General features: G+C 52.4%; 1 protein-coding gene across 1 annotated transcript in view; it reads left to right on the top strand.

Moving 5' to 3' along the window:
• The first annotated feature begins 7590 nt into the window (after positions 1-7590).
• LOC147086828 (inter-alpha-trypsin inhibitor heavy chain H6-like) overlaps positions 7591-23325 on the top strand; it is a 19375-nt gene continuing 3640 nt past the window's right edge. The window contains exons 1-5 of the mRNA XM_085978330.1: positions 7591-7828; positions 12529-12698; positions 18109-18225; positions 20175-20346; positions 23131-23325. The exon at positions 23131-23325 is cut by the window's right edge and continues 3640 nt beyond it. Of these exons, the coding sequence (XP_085834456.1) occupies positions 7591-7828; positions 12529-12698; positions 18109-18225; positions 20175-20346; positions 23131-23325 (892 nt within the window). The remainder of the gene's footprint in view (positions 7829-12528; positions 12699-18108; positions 18226-20174; positions 20347-23130) is intronic.

The raw sequence follows: 23325 nt of genomic DNA, 5'->3' as shown, positions 1-23325 counted from the left end.
GGTTCAGGGGGTTATATATAGAATAACAGATACCCGGGAGTGAGAAGAAAAGGGTGTAAAAGAAAAGACAGCCATCCGTGGCTAAGTAAAGAAATTAAGGATAGTATTCGACAGCGTCGGCGGGAATCTCGAGCGGCAGCAGTGGGGCTATAAAAGTCCCAGAGACCAGGTAAGGCCTCACTGCGTCAGTGGGAATTCAGCGGCAGCAGTGGGGCTATAAATCCCAGAGACCAGGTAAGGCCTCACAGCGTCGGCGGGAACTCAGCGGCAGCAGCGGGGCTATAAATCCCAGAGACCAGGTAAGGCCTCACAGCGTCGGTGGGTGTTTCAGCGGCAGCAGCGGGGCTATAAATCCCAGAGACCAGGTAAGGCCTCAGTGCATTGGCGGGTGTTTCAGCGGCAGCAGCGGGGCTATAAATCCCAGAGACCAGGTAAGGCCTCAGTGCGTCGGCGGGTGTTTCAGCGGCAGCAGCGGGGCTATAAATCCCAGAGACCAGGTAAGGCCTCAGTGCGTCGGCGGGTGTTTCAGCGGCAGCAGCGGGGCTATAAATCCCAGAGACCAGGTAAGGCCTCAGTGCGTCGGCGGGTGTTTCAGCGGCAGCAGCGGGGCTATAAATCCCAGAGACCAGGTAAGGCCTCAGTGCATCAGCGGGTGTTTCAGCGGCAGCAGCGGGGCTATAAATCCCAGAGACCAGGTAAGGTTTACCAGTCTCCAGTCTGGGAACTCGGAGGGAAGGAGAGAGGTCAAAAGTAATCCAAGTGTGACGTCACCAGAAAGCGGGTAAGTGATTGGTTGGTAAGTATTTCTCCCTTTTTAAGCTTAAATCTCTTTGGTTTATAGTTTCTAAGGTGTGATATTCACCATCTAGAATCGGGGCAGGGGGTATTTAAGAATAATATTAATAAATTTAATGAATTACATAGAATGGGAGATCAGGTGATGTGTTGCTGCTGTAATATGTGGGAGCTGGTGGACACCATTGATGCTCATGGTGATCACATTTGCAGTAAGTGTTGGCTGCTCGAGGAACTCCGGCTCCGTGTTGAAGAGCTGGAGTCCGAGCTTCAAACACTGAGACACATCAGGGAGGGGGAGAGTTACCTGGACTCTGTGTATCACGAGGTATTCACACCAATTAGATTAATTAATTCAGATGTAGTCTGTGGCCAGGGTCAGGATGGTGTGACTCGAAGTGAGGCAGGTACGGGGATCCAGGAGGTAGTATTGGAGGAGCCGCAGCCCTTGCACTTGTCCAACAGGTTCGAGGCACTTACTCCCTGTGAGGATGGGAACAGGGACTGCGGGGAGGATGAGCAACCCGGCCACAGCACCGTGGAGCGGGGGGCCATTCAAGTGGGGGGAGTTAAAAGAAATGTTGTAGTGGTAGGGGATAGTATCGTTAGGGAGATAGATAGAGTTCTTTGCAGCCGAGAGCGAGAGTCCCGAAGGCTGTGTTGCCTGCCCGGTGCCAGGGTTAAGGACATCTCCTCTGGACTGGAGAGAAACTTGGAGTGGGAGGGGGAGGATCCAGTTGTCGTGGTCCATGTTGGTACCAACGACATAGATAGGACAAGGAAGGAGGTTCTGCTGAGGGAGTTTGAGCAGCTAGGGGCCAAATTAAAAAGCAGAACCACAAGGGTAATAATCTCTGGATTATTACCTGAGCCACGAGCGAATTTGGCTAGGACAAATAAAATTAGAGAGTTAAATGCGTGGCTCAAAGACTGGTGTGGGAGAAATGGGTTTTGCTTCCTGGGACACTGGCACCAGTACTGGGGCAGGAGGGAGCTGTTCCATTGGGACGGGCTTCACTTGGCCAGTGCTGGGACTAGAGTCCTGACGGATCATATAACTAGGGCTGTAGAGAGGGCTTTAAACTAACTAGTGGGGGGGAGGTTCCTAGAGAGCAAATAATAAAAATGACAACAGAGAAGGTCATAGACTTAGGTAGCAGTGGGGAAATTAAAAACCAGAACATGTCAGGAAGGGGCAGAAGGTATGGAGTAAAAGGTAAAGTAATAAAAAGGGCAAAAGCAGGAACTAAGTGTCACAAAAAATCTTTGAAAGTTCTCTATCAGAATGCACGTAGCATTCGTAACAAAATAGATGAGTTAATGGCACAAATAATTACATATGGGTATGATCTTGTGGCCATTACAGAAACATGGCTGCAGGGTGACAATGCCTGGGAATTAAACATACCAGGTTATTTAACGATCAGGAAGGACAGGCAGGAAGGAAGGGGAGGTGGGGTGGCTATGTTAATAAAGGAAGGAATCACTGTAATACAGAGAAATGATATTGGGTCAAAAGATCAGGATAATGAAACAGTTTGGGTGGAGGTAAGGAATAATAAGGGGAAAAAAACACTAGTGGGCGTAGTCTATAGGCCTCCGAACAGTGGCAACTCTGTTGGACGGAGTATCAATCAGGAAATAGTTGAGGCTTGTAATAAGGGAACATCTATAATTATGGGGGATTTTAACTATAATATTAATTGGACAAATCAAATTGGGCAGGGCTGCCTTGAGGATGAGTTCATTGAGTGTATTAGGGATGGGTTTCTTGAGCAGTATGTAACTGAACCGACCAGGGGGCAAGCAACCTTAGATCTGGTCCTGTGTAACGAGACAGGATTAATTAAAAATGTCCTAGTAAAGGATCCCCTTGGAATGAGTGACCATAACATGGTTGAATTCCATATTCAATTAGAGGGTGAGAAGGTTGGATCTCAAACAAGCGTGCTAAGCTTGAATAAAGGAGACTATGAAGGTATGAGAGCGGAATTGAGTAGAGTGGATTGGGAAAATAGATTAAAGGGTAAGACGATACATGATCAGTGGTGTACATTTAAGGAGTTATTTTACAACTTCCAAAAAATATATATTCCACTGAGAAGAAAAGGGTGTAAAAGGAAAGACAGCCATCCGTGGCTAAGTAAAGAAATTAAGGGTAGTATTCGACTAAAAACAAGGGCATATAAGGTAGCCAAATCTAGTGGGAGGATAGAGGATTGGGAAAACTTTAAAAGACAGCAAAAAATAACAAAAAGATTGATTAAGAAAGGGAAGATAGATTATGAAAGTAAATTAGCAAAAAATATAAAAACAGATAGTAAGAGTTTTTATAGTTATATAAAAAGAAAAAGGGTGGCTAAAGTAAATGTTGGTCCCTTAGAGGATGAGACCGGGAAATTAATGGTGGGAAATATGGAGATGGCAAAAACACTGAATGAATATTTTGTATCAGTCTTTACAGTAGAGGACACTAAGAATATCCCAACACTGGACAAACAGGGGGCTATAGGGGGGAGGAGCTAAACACGATCAAAATCACTAAGGAAGTGGTACTCGGTAAAATAATGGGACTCAAGGCGGATAAATCACCGGGACCTGATGGCTTACATCCTAGGGTCTTGAGGGAAGTGGCGGTAGGGATTGTGGATGCATTGGTAATAATTTTCCAAAACTCCCTGGACTCAGCAAAGGTCCCGGCAGACTGGAAAACTGCTAATGTAACACCCTTATTTAAAAAGGGCAGTAGACAGAAGGCTGGAAACTATAGACCGGTTAGCCTAACATCTGTGGTAGGTAAAATTTGGGAGTCCATTATTAAGGAGACAGTAACAGGACATTTGGATAATCATAATTTAATAGGACAAAGTCAGCATGGTTTTATGAAGGGGAAGTCATGTTTGACAAATTTGGTGGAGTTCTTTGAGGAAGTAACATATAGGGTGGATAAAGGGGAACCAGTGGACGTAGTGTATTTAGACTTCGAAAAGGCATTTGACAAGGTGCCACACAAAAGATTATTGCTTAAGATAAAAAATCACGGGATTGGGGGTAATATTCTGGCATGGATAGAGGACTGGCTATCTAACAGAAGGCAGAGAGTTGGGATAAATGGTTCATTCTCGGACTGGCAATCAGGAACTAGTGGTGTTCCGCAGGGGTCAGTGCTGGGTCCCCAACTCTTTACAATCTATATTAACGATTTGGAGGAGGGGACCGAGTGTAACATATCAAAGTTTGCAGATGATACTAAGATGGGAGGGAAAGTAGTGAGTGAGGAGGACATAAAAAACCTGCAAGGGGACATAGACAGGCTAAGTAAGTGAGCAGAGATTTGGCAGATGGAATACAATACTGGAAAGTGTGAGGTTATGCACTTTGGCAGGAAAAATCGTAGAGCAAGTTATTATCTTAATGGCAAGAAACTGGAGAGTACTGAAGTACAAAGGGATCTGGGGGTCCTGGTGCATGAAACTCAAAAGGTTAGTATGCAGGTGCAGCAAGTGATTAAGAAGGCCAATGGAATGTTGGCTTTCATTGCTAGGGGGATAGAATATAAAAATAGGGAGGTATTGCTTCAGTTGTACAAGGTATTGGTGAGACCGCACCTGGAATACTGCATACAGTTTTGGTGTCCATACTTAAGAAAAGACATACTTGCTCTCGAGTCAGTACAAAGAAGGTTCACTCGGTTAATCCCGGGGATGAGGGGATGGACATATGAGGAGAGGTTGAGTAGATTGGGACTCTACTCATTGGAGTTCAGAAGAATGAGAGGCGATCTTATTGAAACATATAAGATTGTGAAGGGGTTGGATCGGGTGGATACGGGGAGGATGTTCCCGATGATGGATGAAACTAGAACTAGGGGGCATAGTCTTAGAATAAGGGGCTGCTCTTTCAAAACTGAGATGAGGAGGAACTACTTCACTCAGAGGGTGGTAGGTCCATGGAATATGCTGCCCCAAAAAGCTGTCGAAGCTACACCATTACAAAAATTTAAAACAAAAATAGACAGTTTCCAAGAAGTAAAGGGAATTAAGGGTTACGGGGAGCGGGCAGGAATTTGGACATGAGTCTAGGTTCGGATCAGACATGGCCCTGTGGGTAGCGGAGCGGGCCCAGGGGCCGTGTAGCCTGATCCTGCTCCTATTTCGTGTGTCTAATTCTGTTAGATTCAGGAGATGGTTCTGTGATAGTAGATTGGCGGTTAGGATCAGATCAGCCATGATCTTATTGAATGGCGGAGCAGGCTCGAGAGGCCGATTGGCCTACTCCTGCTCCTATTTCTTATGTTCTTATGTTCTTATATTACAGGCTGGAATCTAATCGAGGGGTTCGGGGGGTTTATATATAGAATAACAGATACCCGGGAGTGAGTTACAGGCTGGAATCTAATCGATGGGTTCAGGGGGTTTTATATATAGAATAAAATATACCCGGCAGTGAGTTACAGGCTGGAATCTAATCGAGGGGTTCGTGGGGTTTATATATAGAATAACAGATACCCGGGAGTGAGTTACAGGCTGGAATCTAATCGAGGGGTTCGGGGGGTTTATATATAGAATAACAGATACCCGGGAGTGAGTTACAGGCTGGAATCTAATCGATGGGTTCAGGGGGTTTTATATATAGAATAACAGATACTCGGGAGTGAGTTACAGGCTGCATTTTGACCTGTTATTTTTTGTGGAACTCCCAGAGAGAGCCGAACGATAACGTGACTTCTTGTCGATGCCCGTAGGACAGTTGACGGCAAGCTTTACGTGGCAAAAGTGATGGGGAAAGCGACGGCGAAGCAGGTGTATCAACTCCTGCAGAAACTGGGGAAGACAGTGACGCTCGTCACGACCAGGTATCCTTGGTACCACACGGCCCAGACTAATCGACACAAAATGAACATTACTCTGTATCTAACCCGTGCTGTACCTGCCCTGGGAGTGTTTGATGGGGATAGTGCAGAGGGAGCTTTACTCTGTATCTAACCTGTGCTGTACCTGCCCTGGGAGTGTTTGTTGGGACTGTGTAGAGGGAGCTTTACTCTGTATCTAACCCTGTGCTGTACCTGCCCTGGGAGTGTTTGATGGGACAGTGTAGAGGGAGCTCAACTCTGTATCTAACCCCGTGCTGTACCTGCCCTGGGAGTGTTTGATGGGGACATTGTAGAGGGAGCTTTACTCTGTATCTAACCCGTGCTGTACCTGCCCTGGGAGTGTTTGATGGGACAGTGTAGAGGGAGCTTTACTCTGTATCTAACCCGTGCTGTACCTGCCCTGGGAATGTTTGATGGGGACAGTGTAGAGGGAGCTTTACTCTGTATCTAACCCATGCTGTACCTGCCCTGGGAGTCTTTGATGGCGACAGTGTAGAGGGAGCTTTACTCTGTATCTAACCCGTGCTGTACCTGCCCTGGGAGTGTTTGATGGGGACAGTATAGAGGGAGCTTTACTCTGTTTCTAACCCATGCTGAAGCGTGCCCTGGGAGTGTTTGATGGGGACAGTGTAGAGGGATCTTTACTCTGTATCTAACCCTGTGCTGTATCTGCCATGGGAGTGTTTGATGGGACAGTGTAGAGGGAGCTTTACTTTGTATCTAACCCGTGCTGTACCTTCCCTGGGAGTGTTTGATGGGACAGTGTGGAGGGAGCTTAACTCTGTATCAAACCGCTCCTGTACCTGCCCTGGGAGTGTTTGATGGGACAGTGTAGAGGGAGCTTTACTCTGTATCTAACCCGTGCTGTACCTGCCCTGGGAGTGTTTGATGGGGACATTGTAGAGGGAGCTTTACTCTGTATCTAACCAATGCTGTACCCTGCCCTGGGAGTGTTTGATGGGACAGTGTATAGGGAGCTTTACTCTGTATCGAACCCCGTGCTGTACCTGCCCTGGGAGTGTTTGATGGGGACAGTGTAGCAGGAGCTTTACTCTGTATCTAACCCCGTGCTGTACCTGCCCTGGGAGTGTTTGATGGGGACAGTGTAGAGGGAGCTTTACTCTGTATCTAACCCGTGCTGTACCTGCCCTGGGAGTGTTTGATGGGGCAGTGTAGGGAGAGCTTTACTCTGTATCTAACCCGTGCTGTACCTGCCCTGGGAGTGTTTGATGGGGACAGTGTAGAGGAAGCTTTTCTCTGTATCTAACCCTGTGCTGTACCTGCCCTGGGAGTGTTTGATGGGGACAGTGTAGAGGAAGCTTTACTGTGTATCTAACCCGTGCTGTACCTGCCCTGGGAGTGTTTGATGGGGCAGTGTAGAGGGAGCTTTACTCTGTATCTAACCCGTGCTGTACCTGCCCTGGGAGTGTTTGATGGGGACAGTGTAGAGGAAGCTTTTCTCTGTATCTAACCCGTGCTGTACCTGCCCTGGGAGTGTTTGATGGGACAGTGTCGAGGAAGCTTTTCTCTGTATCTAACCCGTGCTGTACCTGCCCTGGGAGTGTTTGATGGGGCACTGTAGGGAGAGCTTTACTCTGTATCTAACCCGTGCTGTACCTGCCCTGGGAGTGTTTGATGGGGCAGTGTAGAGGAAGCTTTACTCTGTATCTAACCCGTGCTGTACCTGCCCTGGGAGTGTTTGATGGGACAGTGTAGAGGGAGCTTTACTCTGTATCTAACCTGTGCTGTACCTGCCCTGGGAATGTTTGATGGGGACAGTGTAGAGGGAGCTTTATTTTGTATCTAACCCTGTGTTGTACCTGCCCTGGGAGTGTTTGTTGGGACAATGTAGAGGGATCTTTAATCTGTATCTAACCAGAGCCACGGGACTGAACGCTTGCATCTGCCGCAGGGACCACGAGATGGAGAGATTCCGCTTGGCGGTGAACGTGGCGGCCCGGGGCCGCGTGGACTTCGCGCTGACCTACGAGGAGCTGCTGCAGCGGCGGCTGGGCCTGTACGAGTTGGCGGTCAGCCTCGGGCCCGGGCAGGTGGTCCGCAACCTGACCGTCGAGGTGGCAATCTCGGAGCGTGCCGGCATTGAGTACGTCCGGGTGCTGCCCATCAGGACCAGCAAACAGTTGACCTCCAACGATACAGGTAACCGTCGTTTGTGCGTCTCCTTTGTCGAGCATCTCGCGGTCGCGCATGTCCGTCCTGAGCACCCGATGGCTCCCTCTTTGTTAGGATGTACGTTCAGATGTTAGTTCATTCTCGTCTTCAAACCCCCACATGTCCTCCCTATCTCTGTAACCCCCTACAACCCTCTGAGATCTCTGCGCTCCCCCAATTCTGGACTCTCGCGCATCCCCCGATTTCCATCGCTCCACCATTGGCGACCGCGCCAGGGCTCCCGAGCTTGTGAATTTCCTCCCTAAACCTCTTCACCTCTCTCTCAGGTCCCCTGTTAGTCTTTCCGGAGAAAAGAGACCCAGCCTGCTCAATCTTTCTTGATAGCTGCATCCTTGTAAATTTTTTCTGCACTTTCTCCAGTGCCTCGATATCCTTTTTTCATAATATGGAGACCAGAACAGCGCACAGTGCTCCAAGTGTGCTCTAACCAGGGTTCTATATAAATTTAATGTTCCCTTCCTGTTTTAGAATTCTGTTTTTTTTAAATTCATTCTCAGGATGACAAGGCCAGCATTTGTTGCCCATCCCTAGTTGCCCTCGAGAAGGTGGTGGTGAGCCGCCTTCTTGAACCGCTGCAGTCCGTGTGGTGAAGGTGCTCCCACAGCGCTGTTAGGGAGGGAGTTCCAGGATTTTTACCCAGCGACGATGAAGGAACGGCCGATATATTTCCAAGCGTGTGACTTCAGGGGTGGGTACTTGGAGCTGCTGGTGTTCCCGTGCACCTGCTGCCCTTGTCCTTCTAGGTGGTAGAGGTCGCGGGTTGGGGAGGTGCTGCCGAAGAAGCCTTGGCGAGTTGCTGCAGACTTCTGGAAATGAACCCCAGTGTTTTAGAAACACAGAAGATAGGAGCAGGAGTAGGCCATTCGGCCCCTCGAGCCTGCTCCGCCATTCAATGCGATCATGGCTGATCATCCAAATTCAGTACCCTGCCCCTGCCTTCTCCCCATACCCCTTGATCCCTTTAGCCTTAAGAAATATATCTAACTCCTTCTTGAATATATTTAATGAACTGGCCTCAACTGCCTTCTGTGGTAGAGAATTCCACAGGTTCACCACTCTCTGGGTGAAGAAATTCCTCCTCATCTCAGTCCTAAATGGCTTACCCCTTATCCTTAGACTGTGGCCCCTGGTTCTGGACTCCCCGACCATCGGGAACACCCTTCCTGCATCTAGTCTGTCTAGTCCTGTCAGAATTTTATAAGTTTCAATGAGATCCCCTCTCATTCTTCTAAACTCCAGCGAGTACAAGCCCAATCGACCCAATCTCTCCTCATACGTCATTCCTGCCATCCCAGGTATCAGTCTGGTGAATCTTCGCTGCACTCCCTCCATGGCAAGAACATCCTTCCTCAGATAAGGCGACCAAAACTGCACACAATACTCAATACGTTTGTATGAAAGAGAGACTTGCATTCCTATAGCACCTTTCACGACCACCGGACGTCCCAAAGCGCTTTACAGCCTTTTTCTGAAGTGTAGTCACTGTTGTAATGTGGGAAACGCAGCAGCCAATTTTGCGCACAGCAAGCTCCCACAAACAGCAATGTGACAATGACCAGATCATCTGTTTTAATGATGTTGGTTAGGGCTAAATATTGGGCCCCCCCCTGCTCTTCTTCCAATAGTGGCCACGGGATGTTTTACATCCACCCGAGAGGGCAGACGGGGCCTCGGGTTTAACGTCTCATCCCGAAAGATGGATATGCGCTCTTTATCAACTGGGTTTGCTGCTGATTTATGGGCCTGTATCCGCCCCCCCCCCCCCCCACCCCCCCAGATCTCTTTGCTCCTCTACCCCAGTTAGTTTCTTACCGTCCCGGGAGCGTTTGATGAGGCACTGATGGGGAACTTGTATCTGCACGGGGTACGGTTGCCAAGATGGCCTCCGGCCTCCGACCGCCGCGCTCCCGTGCCATTGGTCGCCCATCACGTCCATCCTCACTGCGTCCCCGCCATCCCACGGCCAATCGGAAAGCGAACAGGGTCTTAACAGGGCTGCCCTATGATGAGAGATTGGGTAGATTGGGCCTGTACCCTCTGAAGTTCAGAAGAATGAGAGGTGATCTCATTGAATCGTATAAGATTCTGGGGGGGATTGACAGGGTAGATGCTGAGAGGCTGTTTCCCCCCTGGCTGGAGAGTCTAGAACCAGGGGGCACAGTCTCAGGATAAGGGGTCGGCCATTTTGGACTGAGATGAGGAGGAATTTCTTCACTCAGAGGGCGGTGAATCTTTGGAATTCTCTGCCCCAGAGGGCTGTGAATGCTGAGTCTTTGAACATAAGAACATAAGACATAAGACCATAAGACGTGTGAGCAGGAGTCGGCCATTCGGGCCCTCGAGCCTGCTCCGCCATTCAATAAGATCATGGCTGATCTGATCTTGGCCTCAACTCCACTTCCCTGCCCGCTCCCCATAACCCTCGACTCCCTTATCGTTCAACAATCTGTCTATCTCCACCTTCAGTGACCCAGCCTCCACAGCTCTCTGGGGAAGAGAATTCCAAAGATTCTCGACCCTCAGAGAAGAAATTCCTCCTCATCTCCGATTTAAAAGGATGCCCCCTTATTCTGAAATTATGCCCCCTAGTTCTAGATTCCCCCACGAGGGGAAACATCCTCTCTGCATCTACCCTGTCGAGCCCCTTCAGAGTCTTATATGTTTCAATAAGATCCCCTCTCATTCTTCTAAACTCCAGTGAGTATAGGCCCAACCTGCTCAACCTTTCCTCATAAGTCAACCCCTTCATCTCCGGAATCAACCTCGTGAACCTTCTCTGAACTGCCTCCAATGTAAGTATATCCTTCCTTAAATACGGAGACCAAAACTGTATGCAGTACTCCAGGTGTGGTCTCACCAACGCCCTGTACAGTTGTAGCAGGACTTCCCTACTTTTATACTCCATCCCCTTTGCAATATATTCAAGGCTGAGACAGATAGATTTTTGGAATCGAGGGATATGGGGATCGGGCGGGAGAGAGAGGGAGTTATAGAGTCATAGAGTTATACAGCACAGAAAGAGGCCCTTCGGCCCATCGTGTCTGCGCCGACCATCAATCCCTGTCCAGTCTAATCCCATTTTCCAGCATTTGGTCCGTAGCCTTGTATGCAATGGCATTTCAAGTGCTCATCCAAATGCTTCTTGAATGTTGCGAGGGTTCCTGCCTCCACAACCCTTTCAGGCATTGAGTTCCAGATTCCAACCACCCTCTGGGTGAAAAAGTTCCTCCTCAAATCCCCTCTAAACCTCCTGCCCCTTACCTTGAATCTATGCCCCCTTGCTATTGACCCCCCTACTAAGGGGAAAAGTTCCTCTTTATCTACCCTATCTATGCCCCTCATCATTTTGTACACCTCAATCAGGTCCCCCCTCAGCCTTCTTTGCTCCAAGGAAAACAACCCCAGCCTGTCCAGTCTCTCTTCATAGCTGAGGCGCTCCATCCCAGGTAACATCCTGGTGAATCTTCTCTGCACCCTCTCCAAAGCAATCACATCCTTCCTATAGTGTGGCGACCAGAACTGCACACAGTATTCCAGCTGTGGCCTAACCAGCGCTTTGTACAGCTCCATCATAACCTCCCTGCTCTTATATTCTATGCCTCGGCTAATGAAGGCAAGTATCCCATATGCCTTTTTAACCACCTTATCTACCTGTTCTGCTGCCTTCAGGGATCTATGTACATGCACACCAAGGTCCCTCTGACCCTCTACTTCCTAGGGTCCTACCACTCATGTGTATTCCCTTGCCTTATTTGTCCGTCCAAAATGCATCACCTCGCACTTTTCAGGGTTAAATTCCATTTGCCACTTTTCCGCCCATCTGACCAACCCGTTTATATCGTCCTGTAGCCTGAGGCTTTCCTCCTCACAATTTACCACCCCACCAATTTTCGTGTCATCTGCGAACTTACTGATCATACCTTTTACATTCTCATCCAAATCATTTATGTAGATCACAAACAGCAAGGGACCCAGCACCGATCCCTGAGGTATCCCACTGGACACAGGCTTCCAGTCACAAAAGCAACCTTCGACCATCACCCTCTGCCTCCTGCCACTCAGCCAGTTTAGGATCCAACGCGCCAAGGCACCCTGGATCCCATGGGCTCTTACCTTCTTGACCAGTCTCCTATGCGGGACTTTGTCAAAAGCTTTACTGAAATCCATGTAAACCACATCCACAGCATTTCCCTCATCCACACACCTAGTCGCCCCCTCGAAAAATTGAGGTCGATGATCAGCCATGATCGCATTGAATGGCGGAGCAGGCTCGAGGGGCCGAATGGCCGACTCCTGCTCCTAATTCTTATGTTCTTAATTAGCCAAGTCGATGATGCTTGATCGTCAGTCAAATAGCATTTTCATCCCGTCTCCAATATGTTTAGAACTATTAAATGTTTAAAGAGAATGGGAGTTTGGCTCGTAGCCATGTCCCGGAGCTGAATCTTCAATTCCTGGAGGACTGGTAAACCGACCTCCTCCCCATTCCTAACCGCAGAAGGGGCTGTTTGATGAGGCGCTGTAGGGGAACTTGACTCTGCATGGGGTGGGGTGGGTGGGCCGCGCCAGCGCGCCCGAGCCATTGCTCCGTTTCCCACTGAACCAATTGCCGCTTGACCCCCCTCCGTTAACCTTCGCCTCGTGTGGTCTCCCCCCTCTCTCCGCAGGAAGCCAGGACAGCCCGGAATCCACCACCATCGAGCGAACTCCGACCTGCGCCCGGATCAGGTTCGCCCCGACCCCGGAGCAGCAGGCCCACTACTCCAGCCAAGGCATTCTGGGAGACTTTGTGGTCCAGTACGGCGTCAGACCGACTAACCTAATCGGGGACGTGCAGGTGAGTGGAGGAGGGGAGGGGAGGGGTGCGGGTGGGGAGGAGGAGGTACAGTTCTGTGGTCCCAGGGGAAACTTGCAATTCCACTTGCGTCTTTTAATCTCTCTCCATTCTCCACATGTTGCTTAATGAGGTACTGAGCATTTAACTGGGAAGGATACCCCATTGAAATGCCTGCTATAAAAGGAGAGATCCGTACACTGACTGATGTCTCTCAGTCCCCTCTCCCTCAGGGAGATATCTGTACACTGACTGGTGTCTCTCAGTCCCCTCTCCCTCAGGGAGATATCTGTACACTGACTGGTGTCTCTCAGTCCCTCTCCCTCAGGGAGATATCTGTACACTGACTGGTGTCTCTCAGTCCCTCTCTCTCTGGGAGATATCTGTACACTGACTGGTGTCTCTCAGTCCCTCTCCCTCAGGGAGATATCTGTACACTGACTGGTGTCTCTCAGTCCCTCTCTCTCAGGGAGATATCTGTACACTGACTGGTGTCTCTCAGTACCTCTCCCTCAGGGAAATATCTGTACACTGACTGGTGTCTCTCAGTCCCCTCTCCCTCAGGGAGATGTCTGTACACTGACTGGTGTCTCTCAGTCCCCTCTCCCTCAGGGAGATATCTGTACACTGACTGGTGTCTCTCAGTCCCTCTCCCTCAGGGAGATATCTGTACACTGACTGGTGTCTCTCAGTCCCCTCTCTCTCTGGGAGATATCTGTACACTGACTGGTGTCTCTCAGTCCCTCTCCCTCAGGGAGATATCTGTACACTGACTGGTGTCTCTCAGTCCCTCTCTCTCAGGGAGATATCTGTACACTGACTGGTGTCTCTCAGTACCTCTCCCTCAGGGAGATATCTGTACACTGACTGGTGTCTCTCAGTCCCCTCTCCCTCAGGGAGATATCTGTACACTGACTGGTGTCTCTCAGTCCCCTCTGTTTCAGGGAGATATCTGTACACTGACTGGTGTCTCTCAGTCCCTCTCTCTCAGGGAGATATCTGTACACTGACTGGTGTCTCTCAATCCCTCTCCCTCAGGGAGGTATCTGTACACTGACTGGTGTCTCTCAGTCCCCTCTCCCTCAGGGAGATATCTGTACACTGACTGGTGTCTCTCAATCCCTCTCCCTCAGGGAGGTATCTGTACACTGACTGGTGTCTCTCAGTCCCCTCTCCCTCAGGGAGATATCTGTACACTGACTGGTGTCTCTCAGTCCCTCTCTCTCAGGGAGATATCTGTACACTGACTGGTGTCTCTCAGTCCCCTCTCCCTCAGGGAGATATCTGTACACTGACTGGTGTCTCTCAATCCCTCTCTCTCAGGGAGATATCTGTACACTGACTGTGTCTCTCAGTCCCCTCTCTCTCAGGGAGATATCTGTACACTGACTGGTGTCTCTCAGTCCCCTCTCTCTCAGGGAGATATCTGTACACTGACTGGTGTCTCTCAGTCCCTCTCTCTCTGGGAGATATCTGTACACTGACTGGTGTCTCTCAGTCCCTCTCCCTCAGGGAGATATCTGTACACTGACTGGTGTCTCTCAGTCCCCTCTCCCTCAGGGAGATATCTGTACACTGACTGGTGTCTCTCAGTCCCTCTCTCTCAGGGAGATATCTGTACACTGACTGGTGTCTCTCAGTCCCCTCTCCCTCAGGGAGATATCTGTACACTGACTGGTGTCTCTCAGTCCCCTCTCTCTCAGGGAGATATCTGTACACTGACTGGTGTCTCTCAGTCCCACTCCCTCAGGGAGATATTTGTACACTGACTGGTGTCTCTCATTCCCCTCTCTCTCAGGGAGATATCTGTACACTGACTGGTGTCACTCAGTCCCCTCTGTCTCAGGGAGATATCTGTACACTGACTGGTGTCTCTCAGTCCCCTCTCCCTCAGGGAGATATCTGTACACTGACTGGTGTTTCTCAGTCCCTCTCCCTCAGGGAGATATCTGTACACTGACTGGTGTCTCTCAGTCCCCTCTCCCTCAGGGAGATATCTGTACACTGACTGGTGTCTCTCAGTCCCCTCTCCCTCAGGGAGATATCTGTACACTGACTGGTGTATCTCAGTCCCCTCTCTCTCGGGGAGATATCTGTACACTGATTGGTGTCACTCAGTCCCCTCTCTCTCAGGGAGATATCTGTACACTGACTGGTGTCTCTCAGTCCCCTCTCTCTCAGTGAGATATCTGTACACTGACTGGTGTCTCTCAGTCCCCTCCCCCTCAGGGAGATATCTGTACACTGACTGGTGTATCTCAGTCCCCTCTCTCTCAGGGAGATATCTGTACACTGACTGGTGTCTCTCAGTCCCCTCTCCCTCAGGGAGATATCTGTACACTGACTGGTGTCTCTCAGTCCCCCCTCCCTCAGGGAGATATCTGTACACTGACTGGTGCCTCTCAGTCCCCTCTCCCTCAGGGAGATAGCTGTACTCTATCTGGTGTCTCTCAGTCCCTCTCCATCAAGAAATGAAGAGTGTGGTCAGACCAAGGCATTTGCTGAAGTGAATCATCTGGGATCACGTTGGTCTGTGAGGACCATCCCTTTGGCCAAGCTTTTGGTCACCTGTCCTAACATATCCTCCTCTGGCTCGGGGGTCAAGTTTTGACTGATAAACAATCGTGTGACGTGTTGGAACGCGTTAAAGGCGCTATATAAATACAGGTTGCGGTTGTTCTCATTTACGGATTAGCAGACAGTGGGGTCGATGATTCTAGTTTCTCTGAAAGGTAAGCCTGTAAGGGAAATACCTGGAGAGAAGCAGCAGGGAGCAACCATTAACACCTTATCTCACAGGCTGAGTGCCACTCTCCACTTCAAAGAAATGGGTGTAACGTGAATCTCCCAAAACCGCGACCTCGGCCGCCTAGAAGGACAAGGGCAGCAGGCGCAGGGGAACACCACCACCTCCAAGTTCCTCTCCCAGTCACACACCACCCTGACTTGGAAATATATCGGCCGTTCCTTCATCGTCGCTGGATCAAAATCCTGGAACTCCCTCCCTAACAGCGCTGTGGGAGCACCTTCACCACACGGACTGCAGCGGTTCAAGAAGGAGGCTCACCACCACCTTCTCAAGGGCGATTAGGGTCAGGCAATAAATGCTGGGCCTTGCCCGCGACGCCCACATCCTAGAACTAATTTTTTTTAAATGACTTCCCGCGGCACAGCTTGAGTTCCTCAACCATAAGTTATGATCAGACAAAGAATGTGTTGTGTATTTTGAATGTGTATTAGAATTGTCCCACATGGGATACTGTAGTGGTGATTTGCAATGCACTATGGGAAATGTAGTGCATTGAGTGAAGAAGCACATTGTAAATAAAATGGCCGTTAACTAAACTCTCCGCCCCGGAGTCCTTCTTAATTGTTATATAGGTAAGGGTATAAAACCCCTTGAGACACAACAGAATGACGGAGAGGCGATGATGCTCTGGTCCATCCAGCCCGTCCCACACAATTTGCGATTACCCCTGTCACTCGCCTGGGGTTACCGCAGGTACTCGCAAGGATCAGTGCTCGGACCTCAGCTGTTCACAATCTACATCGATGATTTGGATGAGGGGATCAAATGTAACGTCTCCAAGTCTGCTGGTGATACAAAGCTGGGTGGGAATGTAAGTTGTGAGGAGGATGCAAGGAGGCTTCAAGGGGATATAGACAGGCTAAGTGAGTGGGCAAGAACATGGCAAATGGAATATAATGTGGAGAAATGTGAAGTTATCCACTTTGGTCGGAAAAATAGAAAAGCAGAGTATTTTTTAAATGGTGAGAGATTGGGAAATGTTGGTGTTCAGAGGGACCTGGGTGTCCTTGTACACGAATCACTGAAAGTTAACATGCAGGTACAGCAAGCAATTAGGAAAGCAAATGGTATGTTGGCCTTTATTACAAGAGGATTTGAGTATAAGAGTAAAGACGTCTTACTGCAATTATATAGGGCCCTGGTGAGACCACACCTGGAGTATTGTGGACAGTTTTGGTCTCCTTACCTAAGGAAGGAAATACTTGCCATAGAGGAATGCAGCGAAGGTTCACCAGACTGGTTCCTGGGATGGGGGGATTGCCCTATGAGGAGAGGTTGAGTAGACTAGGCCTATATTCTCTAGAGTTTAGAAGAATGAGAGGGGATCTCATTGAAACATATCAGATTCTGAGGGGGGATTGACAGGGTAGATGCTGAGAGGCTGTTTCCCCCCTGGCTGGAGAGTCTAGAACCAGGGGTCACAGTCTCAGGATAAGGGGTCGGCCATTTTGGACTGAGATGAGGAGGAATTTCTTCACTCAGAGGGTGGTGAATCTTTGGAATTCTCTACCCCAGAGGGCTGTGGAGGCTCAGTCGTTGAGTCTATTCAAGGCTGAGATCGATAGATTTTTGAATATTAAGGGAAGCAAGGGAAATGGAGATAGTGCAGGATAGCGGAGATGAGGTAGAAGATCAGCCATGATCTTATTGAATGGTGGAGCAGGCTCGAGGGGCCGAATGGCCAACTCCTGCTCCTATTTCATATGTTCTTATGTTTACCCCACCCGCAACCCGCGTGATCTCCCGGGGGAGGCGAGAAACCAGCTTAACAAACCCCAGACAAATTTGAGGGTGGGGAATAAAATGTGGGCAATTTCTCTCCGACCCCCTTCGGCGACAAGAACTCTTCCGGGAGATCACTCTGGCCTGGATAATGCTGGTTCTGGCAGGACTACAATTTTGCGCGACTCTTTCCCCAGAGAGTGGTGAGAATGTGGAACTCGCTCCCACAGGGAGTGGTCGAGGCGAATAGCGTCGATGCGTTTAAGGGGGAAGCTGGATAAACACACGAGGGAGAAAGGAATAGAAGGATATGGCGATGGGGTGAGATGAAGAGGGGGCGGGAGGAGGCTGGTGTGGAGCAGGATCACCGGCACGGAGCAGAGGGGCCGAATGGCCTGTTTCTGGGCTGTAAACTCGCTGTGATTCTTAGCTGAGAACACAACCACCTGTATTTATATAGCGCCTTTGACGTAGCAAAAGGTCCCAAGGTGCTTCACAGGAGCGATTATCAAACAAAACTTGACCCCGAGCCACATAAGGAGATATTAGGGACCGGCGACCAAAAGCTGGGTCATTGAGGTCGGTTTTAAGGAGCGTCTTAAAGGAGAGAGAGAGAGAGAGAGGCGGAGAGGTTTAGGGAGGGAATTCCAGAGCTCGGTGGCCCTGGCGCGGTCGCCAATGGTGGAGTGACGGAAATCGGGGGATGAGCGAAAGGCCGGAATTGGAGGAGCGCAGGAGCTGAAGGCACGGCCACCAGTATTGGGAGGGGATGGCCCATCACACCACATTGCATCATTAGGGGTCTGTAGCGGGGAGTGATGTGACGGCCAGCTTCTGCCTCTTTCTTCACTTGACTCTCATATCCTCTGCCTCCGATTCCAGATCGACAATGGCTATTTTGTCCACTTTTTTGCGCCCCGAGGCCTCCCTGTTCTGTCCAAGAATGTTGTCTTTGTGATTGACGTCAGTAGCTCCATGGAGGGCGCGAAGATGGAGCAGGTCAGTCACACCTCTCATTCTCCCCTTCTCCCCTTCCCTCCCTCTCACTCTCTTCCCTTCTCTCCTTCCCTCCCTCTCACTCTCTTCCCTTCTCCCCTTCCCTCCCTCTCACTCTCTTCCCTTCTCTCCTTCCCTCCCTCTCACTCTCTTCCCTTCTCCCCTTCCCTCCCTCTCACTCTCTTCCCTTCTCTCCTTCCCTCCCTCTCACTCTCTTCCCTTCTCCCCTTCCCTCCCTCTCACTCTCTCCCCTTCTCCCCTTCCCTCCCTCTCACTCTCTTCCCTTCTCTCCTTCCCTCCCTCTCACTCTCTTCCCTTCTCCCCTTCCCTCCCTCTCACTCTCTTCCCTTCTCCCCTTCCCTCCCTCTCACTCTCTTCCCTTCTCCCCTTCCCTCCCTCTCACTCTCTCCCCTTCTCCCCTTCCCTCCCGCTCACTCTCTTCCCTTCTCCCCTTCCCTCCCTCTCACTCTCTTCCCTTCTCTCCTTCCCTCCCTCTCACTCTCTTCCCTTCTCCCCTTCCCTCCCTCTCACTCTCTTCCCTTCTCCCCTTCCCTCCCTCTCACTCTCTTCCCTTCTCCCCTTCCCTCCCTCTCACTCTCTTCCCTTCTCCCCTTCCCTCCCTCTCACTCTCTCCCCTTCTCCCCTTCCCTCCCTCTCACTCTCTTCCCTTCTCCCCTTCCCTCCCTCTCACTCTCTTCCCTTCTCTCCCTCTCACTCTCTTCCCTTCTCCCCTTCCCTCCCTCTCACTCTCTTCCCTTCTCCCCTTCCCTCCCTCTCACTCTCTTCCCTTCTCCCCTTCCCTCCCTCTCACTCTCTTCCCTTCTCCCCTTCCCTCCCTCTCACTCTCTTCCCTTCTCCCCTTCCCTCCCTCTCACTCTCTTCCCTTCTCCCCTTCCCTCCCTCTCACTCTCTTCCCTTCTCCCCTTCCCTCCCTCTCACTCTCTTCCCTTCTCCCCTTCCCTCCCTCTCACTCTCTTCCCTTCTCCCCTTCCCTCCCTCTCACTCTCTTCCCTTCTCCCCTTCCCTCCCTCTCACTCTCTTCCCTTCTCCCCTTCCCTCCCTCTCACTCACCTTCGTCTCTCCTCCCATCGCTCACTTCCTCTCTCTCGAAACCTCCTTTCCAACCGAATCCCTCAGTACCGCCCCTCCGACAGTGCGGCGCTCCCTCAGTACCGCCCCTCCGACAGTGCGGCACTCCCTCAGTACTGTCCCTCCGACAGTGCGGCACTCCCTCAGTACTGCCCCTCCGACAGTGCGGCGCTCCCTCAGTACCGCCCCTCCGACAGTGCGGCACTCCCTCAGTACCGCCCCTCCGACAGTGCGGCACTCCCTCAGTACTGCCCCTCCGACAGTGCGGCGCTCCCTCAGTACCGCCCCTCCGACAGTGCCGCGCTCCCTCAGTACCGCCCCTCCGACAGTGCCGCGCTCCCTCAGTACTGCCCCTCCGACAGTGCGGCGCTCCCTCAGTACTGCCCCTCCGACAGTGCGGCGCTCCCTCAGTACCGCCCCTCCGACAGTGCGGCGCTCCCTCAGTACTGCCCCTCCGACAGTGCGGCGCTCCCTCAGTACTGCCCCTCCGACAGTGCGGCGCTCCCTCAGTACCGCCCCTCCGACAGTGCCGCGCTCCCTCAGTACTGCCCCTCCGACAGTGCGGCGCTCCCTCAGTACCGCCCCTCCGACAGTGCCGCGCTCCCTCAGTACTGCCCCTCCGACAGTGCGGCGCTCCCTCAGTACCGCCCCTCCGACAGTGCGGCGCTCCCTCAGCACTGCCCCTCCGACAGTGCGGCGCTCCCTCAGTACTGACACCGGGCGAGTCTCAGGCCTGGACCAAGTCTGTGGAGTGGGGGCTCGAACCCACAACATTCCGACTAAGAGGATGCGGGAGGGGAGGGGCGAATGACCGCTCACACCCACCGAGAGTCGGTGACTGAATTTTTTCCCTCTCCTCTCAGACTAAGGAAGCCATGAGGACCATCTTGAGAGATCTGAAGCCTGGCGACTATTTCAACATCATTAAGTTTTCATCTAAATTCAAGGTGTGGAGGCCGGGCCAATTAATCCAGGCCTCACCCAAGCACATCGACCACGCCATAACCTTCACCGATGCGATGGTTGCTGGTGGACGTAAGTTCAAAGAAGCCCCTGGGCTGCGTACGCACTTGAAGAGAGAAGCCAGAGTTCACGTTTTCAGGCCGATGACCTTTCGTCAGAACCGGAGAAAGTTGGAGATGGGAGAGGTTTTTAAGCAAGTGAAGGGGGCAGGGAAAGGGGGGAGGGGAGGAAAGACTAAACGGGAAGGTCTGTGATCGGGTGGAAGGCAGGAGAGATTAGGGCCTAGAAATTCGGTGGCCTGCGCCACCAGTTTGCGCCCAAAGAGGGCTTTTGCGCCACTGTGCAAACCTACCGCGATATTTAGCGGGGCGCTAATGGCGGCGTTAGCCAGTAGCGCTGCCCCGCCACCAATGACGTCATCGGTGTGCGCAGCGCCCCGCTATCGCCCCGCTGGCCATATTTGGTTGCTGCCGCCTCCCCCGCGCCGGCCGCAAACAGCGACCGGTACACGGGGGCCTACCTGTGCCGGTAGTGGGGCGAGTTAAGGTGGAGGTGCGGCCGGCCGCTTTTTCGGCAGCTGCCTGCCCGCACCTCCGTCCCCGGCCTCCTACACCCCCCACCCCCCCCCCCCCCCCCGCGGCATTGCCGGCTGTTTCCAGAGAGCCCGGCACTTCTCCTTGGTGCCGGGCTCATTTGCCGGCACTCGCGAGCGGGGATCGCGCTGTTGCAGGCACCTCCCCCTTAAGAGTGAGAGGAAGGCCTGCAGTACCGCAGGCCGCCGTGCCGCAGCGGGTGGCGCTGCGGCACTTTGCGCGCCGATATTCAGTCTCAGCGCCCCAAGCGGGACGCCGAAACCCTTGTATAGCGGCCGGCTTCCACTTGGGGCGCTGAAACTGAATATCCCGCTGGCGCAAGTGGCTCCGCGCGCAGCGGTAATTCCGGCGCCCAGGCGAGCTGGGCGCCCCTAACTGAATTTCTAGGCCTAGGAGACAAAAGGGACGATGGTATGGGGCAAAAGATGGTAATGGGTCAAGTTAACATAAGATGGGTCTAGAGGAGGTGTAAATGGGGATGGCAGAATCATCAAGAGCTGCCGCCTGGAAAAAATAGGGGCAGAGGCTCCGATCTGAAATTGTTGAACTCGATGTTGAGTCCGGAAGGCTGTAAAGTGCCGAATCGGAAGATGAGGTGCTGTTCCTCGAGCTTACACTGAGCTTCCGTGGAACAGTGCAAGAGGCCGCGGACAGAGAGATCCGAGTGGGAGTGGAGCGGTGAATTAAAGTGACAGGCCACCGGAAGCTCGGGGTCACCCTTACGGACTGAACGGAGGTGTTCCGCAAAGCGGTCGCCCAATCTGCGTTTGGTCTCCCCAATGTAGAGGAGACCGCATCGTGAGCAGCGAATACAGTAATACTAGATTGCAAGAAGTACAAGTAAATCGCTGTTTCACCTGGAAGGGGTGTTTGGGGCCCTGGACAGTGGGAAGGGAGGAGGTGAAAGGGCAGGTGTTGCATCTCCTGCGCTTGCACGGGAAGGTGCTGGGCGAAGGGGAAGGGGTGTTAGAGGAGTGGACTAGGGTGTCGCGGAGGGAGCGGTCCCTTCGGAATGCTGGGAGGGGAGGGGAGGGGAAGATGTGTTTGGTGGTGGGATCACGCTGGAGATAGCGGAGGATGATCCGTTTAACGTGGTCTCTGACTGCATCAGGGGAGATTGATTGGTCCCCAGTGGGCCCCATTAGAAAACTCCCACAATTGGGCCACTGATGGAGGGGATAGTGAGGAAAGTGGCGCTGAGGGCGAAGATCAGCCATGATCGCATTGAATGGCGGAGTACTGCCCCTCCGACAGTGCAGTGCTCCCTCAGTACTGCCCCTCCGACAGTGCGGCGCTCCCTCAGTACCGCCCCTCCGACAGTCCAGTGCTCCCTCAGTACTGCCCCTCTGACAGTGTGGCACTCCCTCAGTACCGCCCCTCTGACAGTGTGGCACTCCCTCAGTACCGCCCCTCCGACAGTGCGGTGCTCCCTCAGTACCGCCCCTCCGACAGTGCGGCGCTCCCTCAGTACTGCACCTCCGACAGTGCGGCGCTCCCTCAGTACCGCCCCTCTGACAGTGTGGCACTCCCTCAGTACCGCCCCTCCGACAGTGCGGTGCTCCCTCAGTACCGCCCCTCCGACAGTGCGGCGCTCCCTCAGTACCGCCCCTCCGACAGTGCGGCGCTCCCTCAGTACCGCCCCTCCGACAGTGCGGCGCTCCCTCAGTACCGCCCCTCCGACAGTGCGGCGCTCCCTCAGTACCGCCCCTCCGACAGTGTGGCGCTCCCTCAGTACCGCCCCTCCGACAGCGCGGCGCTCCCTCAGTACCGCCCCTCCGACAGCGCGGCGCTCCCTCAGTACTGACCCTCCGACAGTCCAGTGCTCCCTCAGTACTGCCCCTCTGACAGTGCGGCGCTCCCTAAGAACCGCCCCTCCGACAGTGCGGCGCTCCCTCAGTACCGCCCCTCCGACAGTGCGGCGCTCCCTCAGTACTGCCCCTCCGACAGTGCGGCGCTCCCTCAGTACTGCCCCTCCGACAGTGCAGCGCTCCCTCAGTACTGCCCCTCCGACAGTGCGGCGCTCCCTCAGCACTGCACTGGGAGTGTCAGCCTAGATTCTTGTGCTCAAGTCTCTGGAGTGGGACCTGACCCCGCAACTTTCTGACTCTGAGGCGAGAGAGAGAGAGACACACTGAGCCAAACGGAATGCCAACGCACCTTGGGTGGGGGGGGTGGGGTGGTGGCAGCGAGAGGGGGTAATTGCTGCTTCTCTTACTGATCTCCTCACCTCGCGAGTAACCCGGGATATCTCTGCTCTCGACAGGGGCTGAAATTCACGCAGCCGTGCAGGCGGGGCTGTGGGCTGTCCGCTGGGAGTCCGAGCGATGGGCGGCCGACGAGAAGCGGGCCAAGCTGGTCCTAGTCCTGACTGCAGGCGGGACGAATCCAGGGGCGGCGCCGATGTGCCAGGAGGCCAGCGAAGAGGTCGTCTCGCTCTTCTTCCTGGGGCTCGGGGCGG

The sequence above is a fragment of the Somniosus microcephalus genome, unplaced genomic scaffold (assembly GCF_052327205.1).
Source record: "Somniosus microcephalus isolate GS21.2 unplaced genomic scaffold, FLI_Smic_1.0 unresolved_chr7, whole genome shotgun sequence".
Classification (NCBI taxonomy): Eukaryota; Metazoa; Chordata; class Chondrichthyes; order Squaliformes; family Somniosidae; genus Somniosus; species Somniosus microcephalus.
The sequence above is the reverse complement of the archived record's forward strand: the minus strand, read 5'-3'. Positions and strand labels throughout refer to the sequence as shown.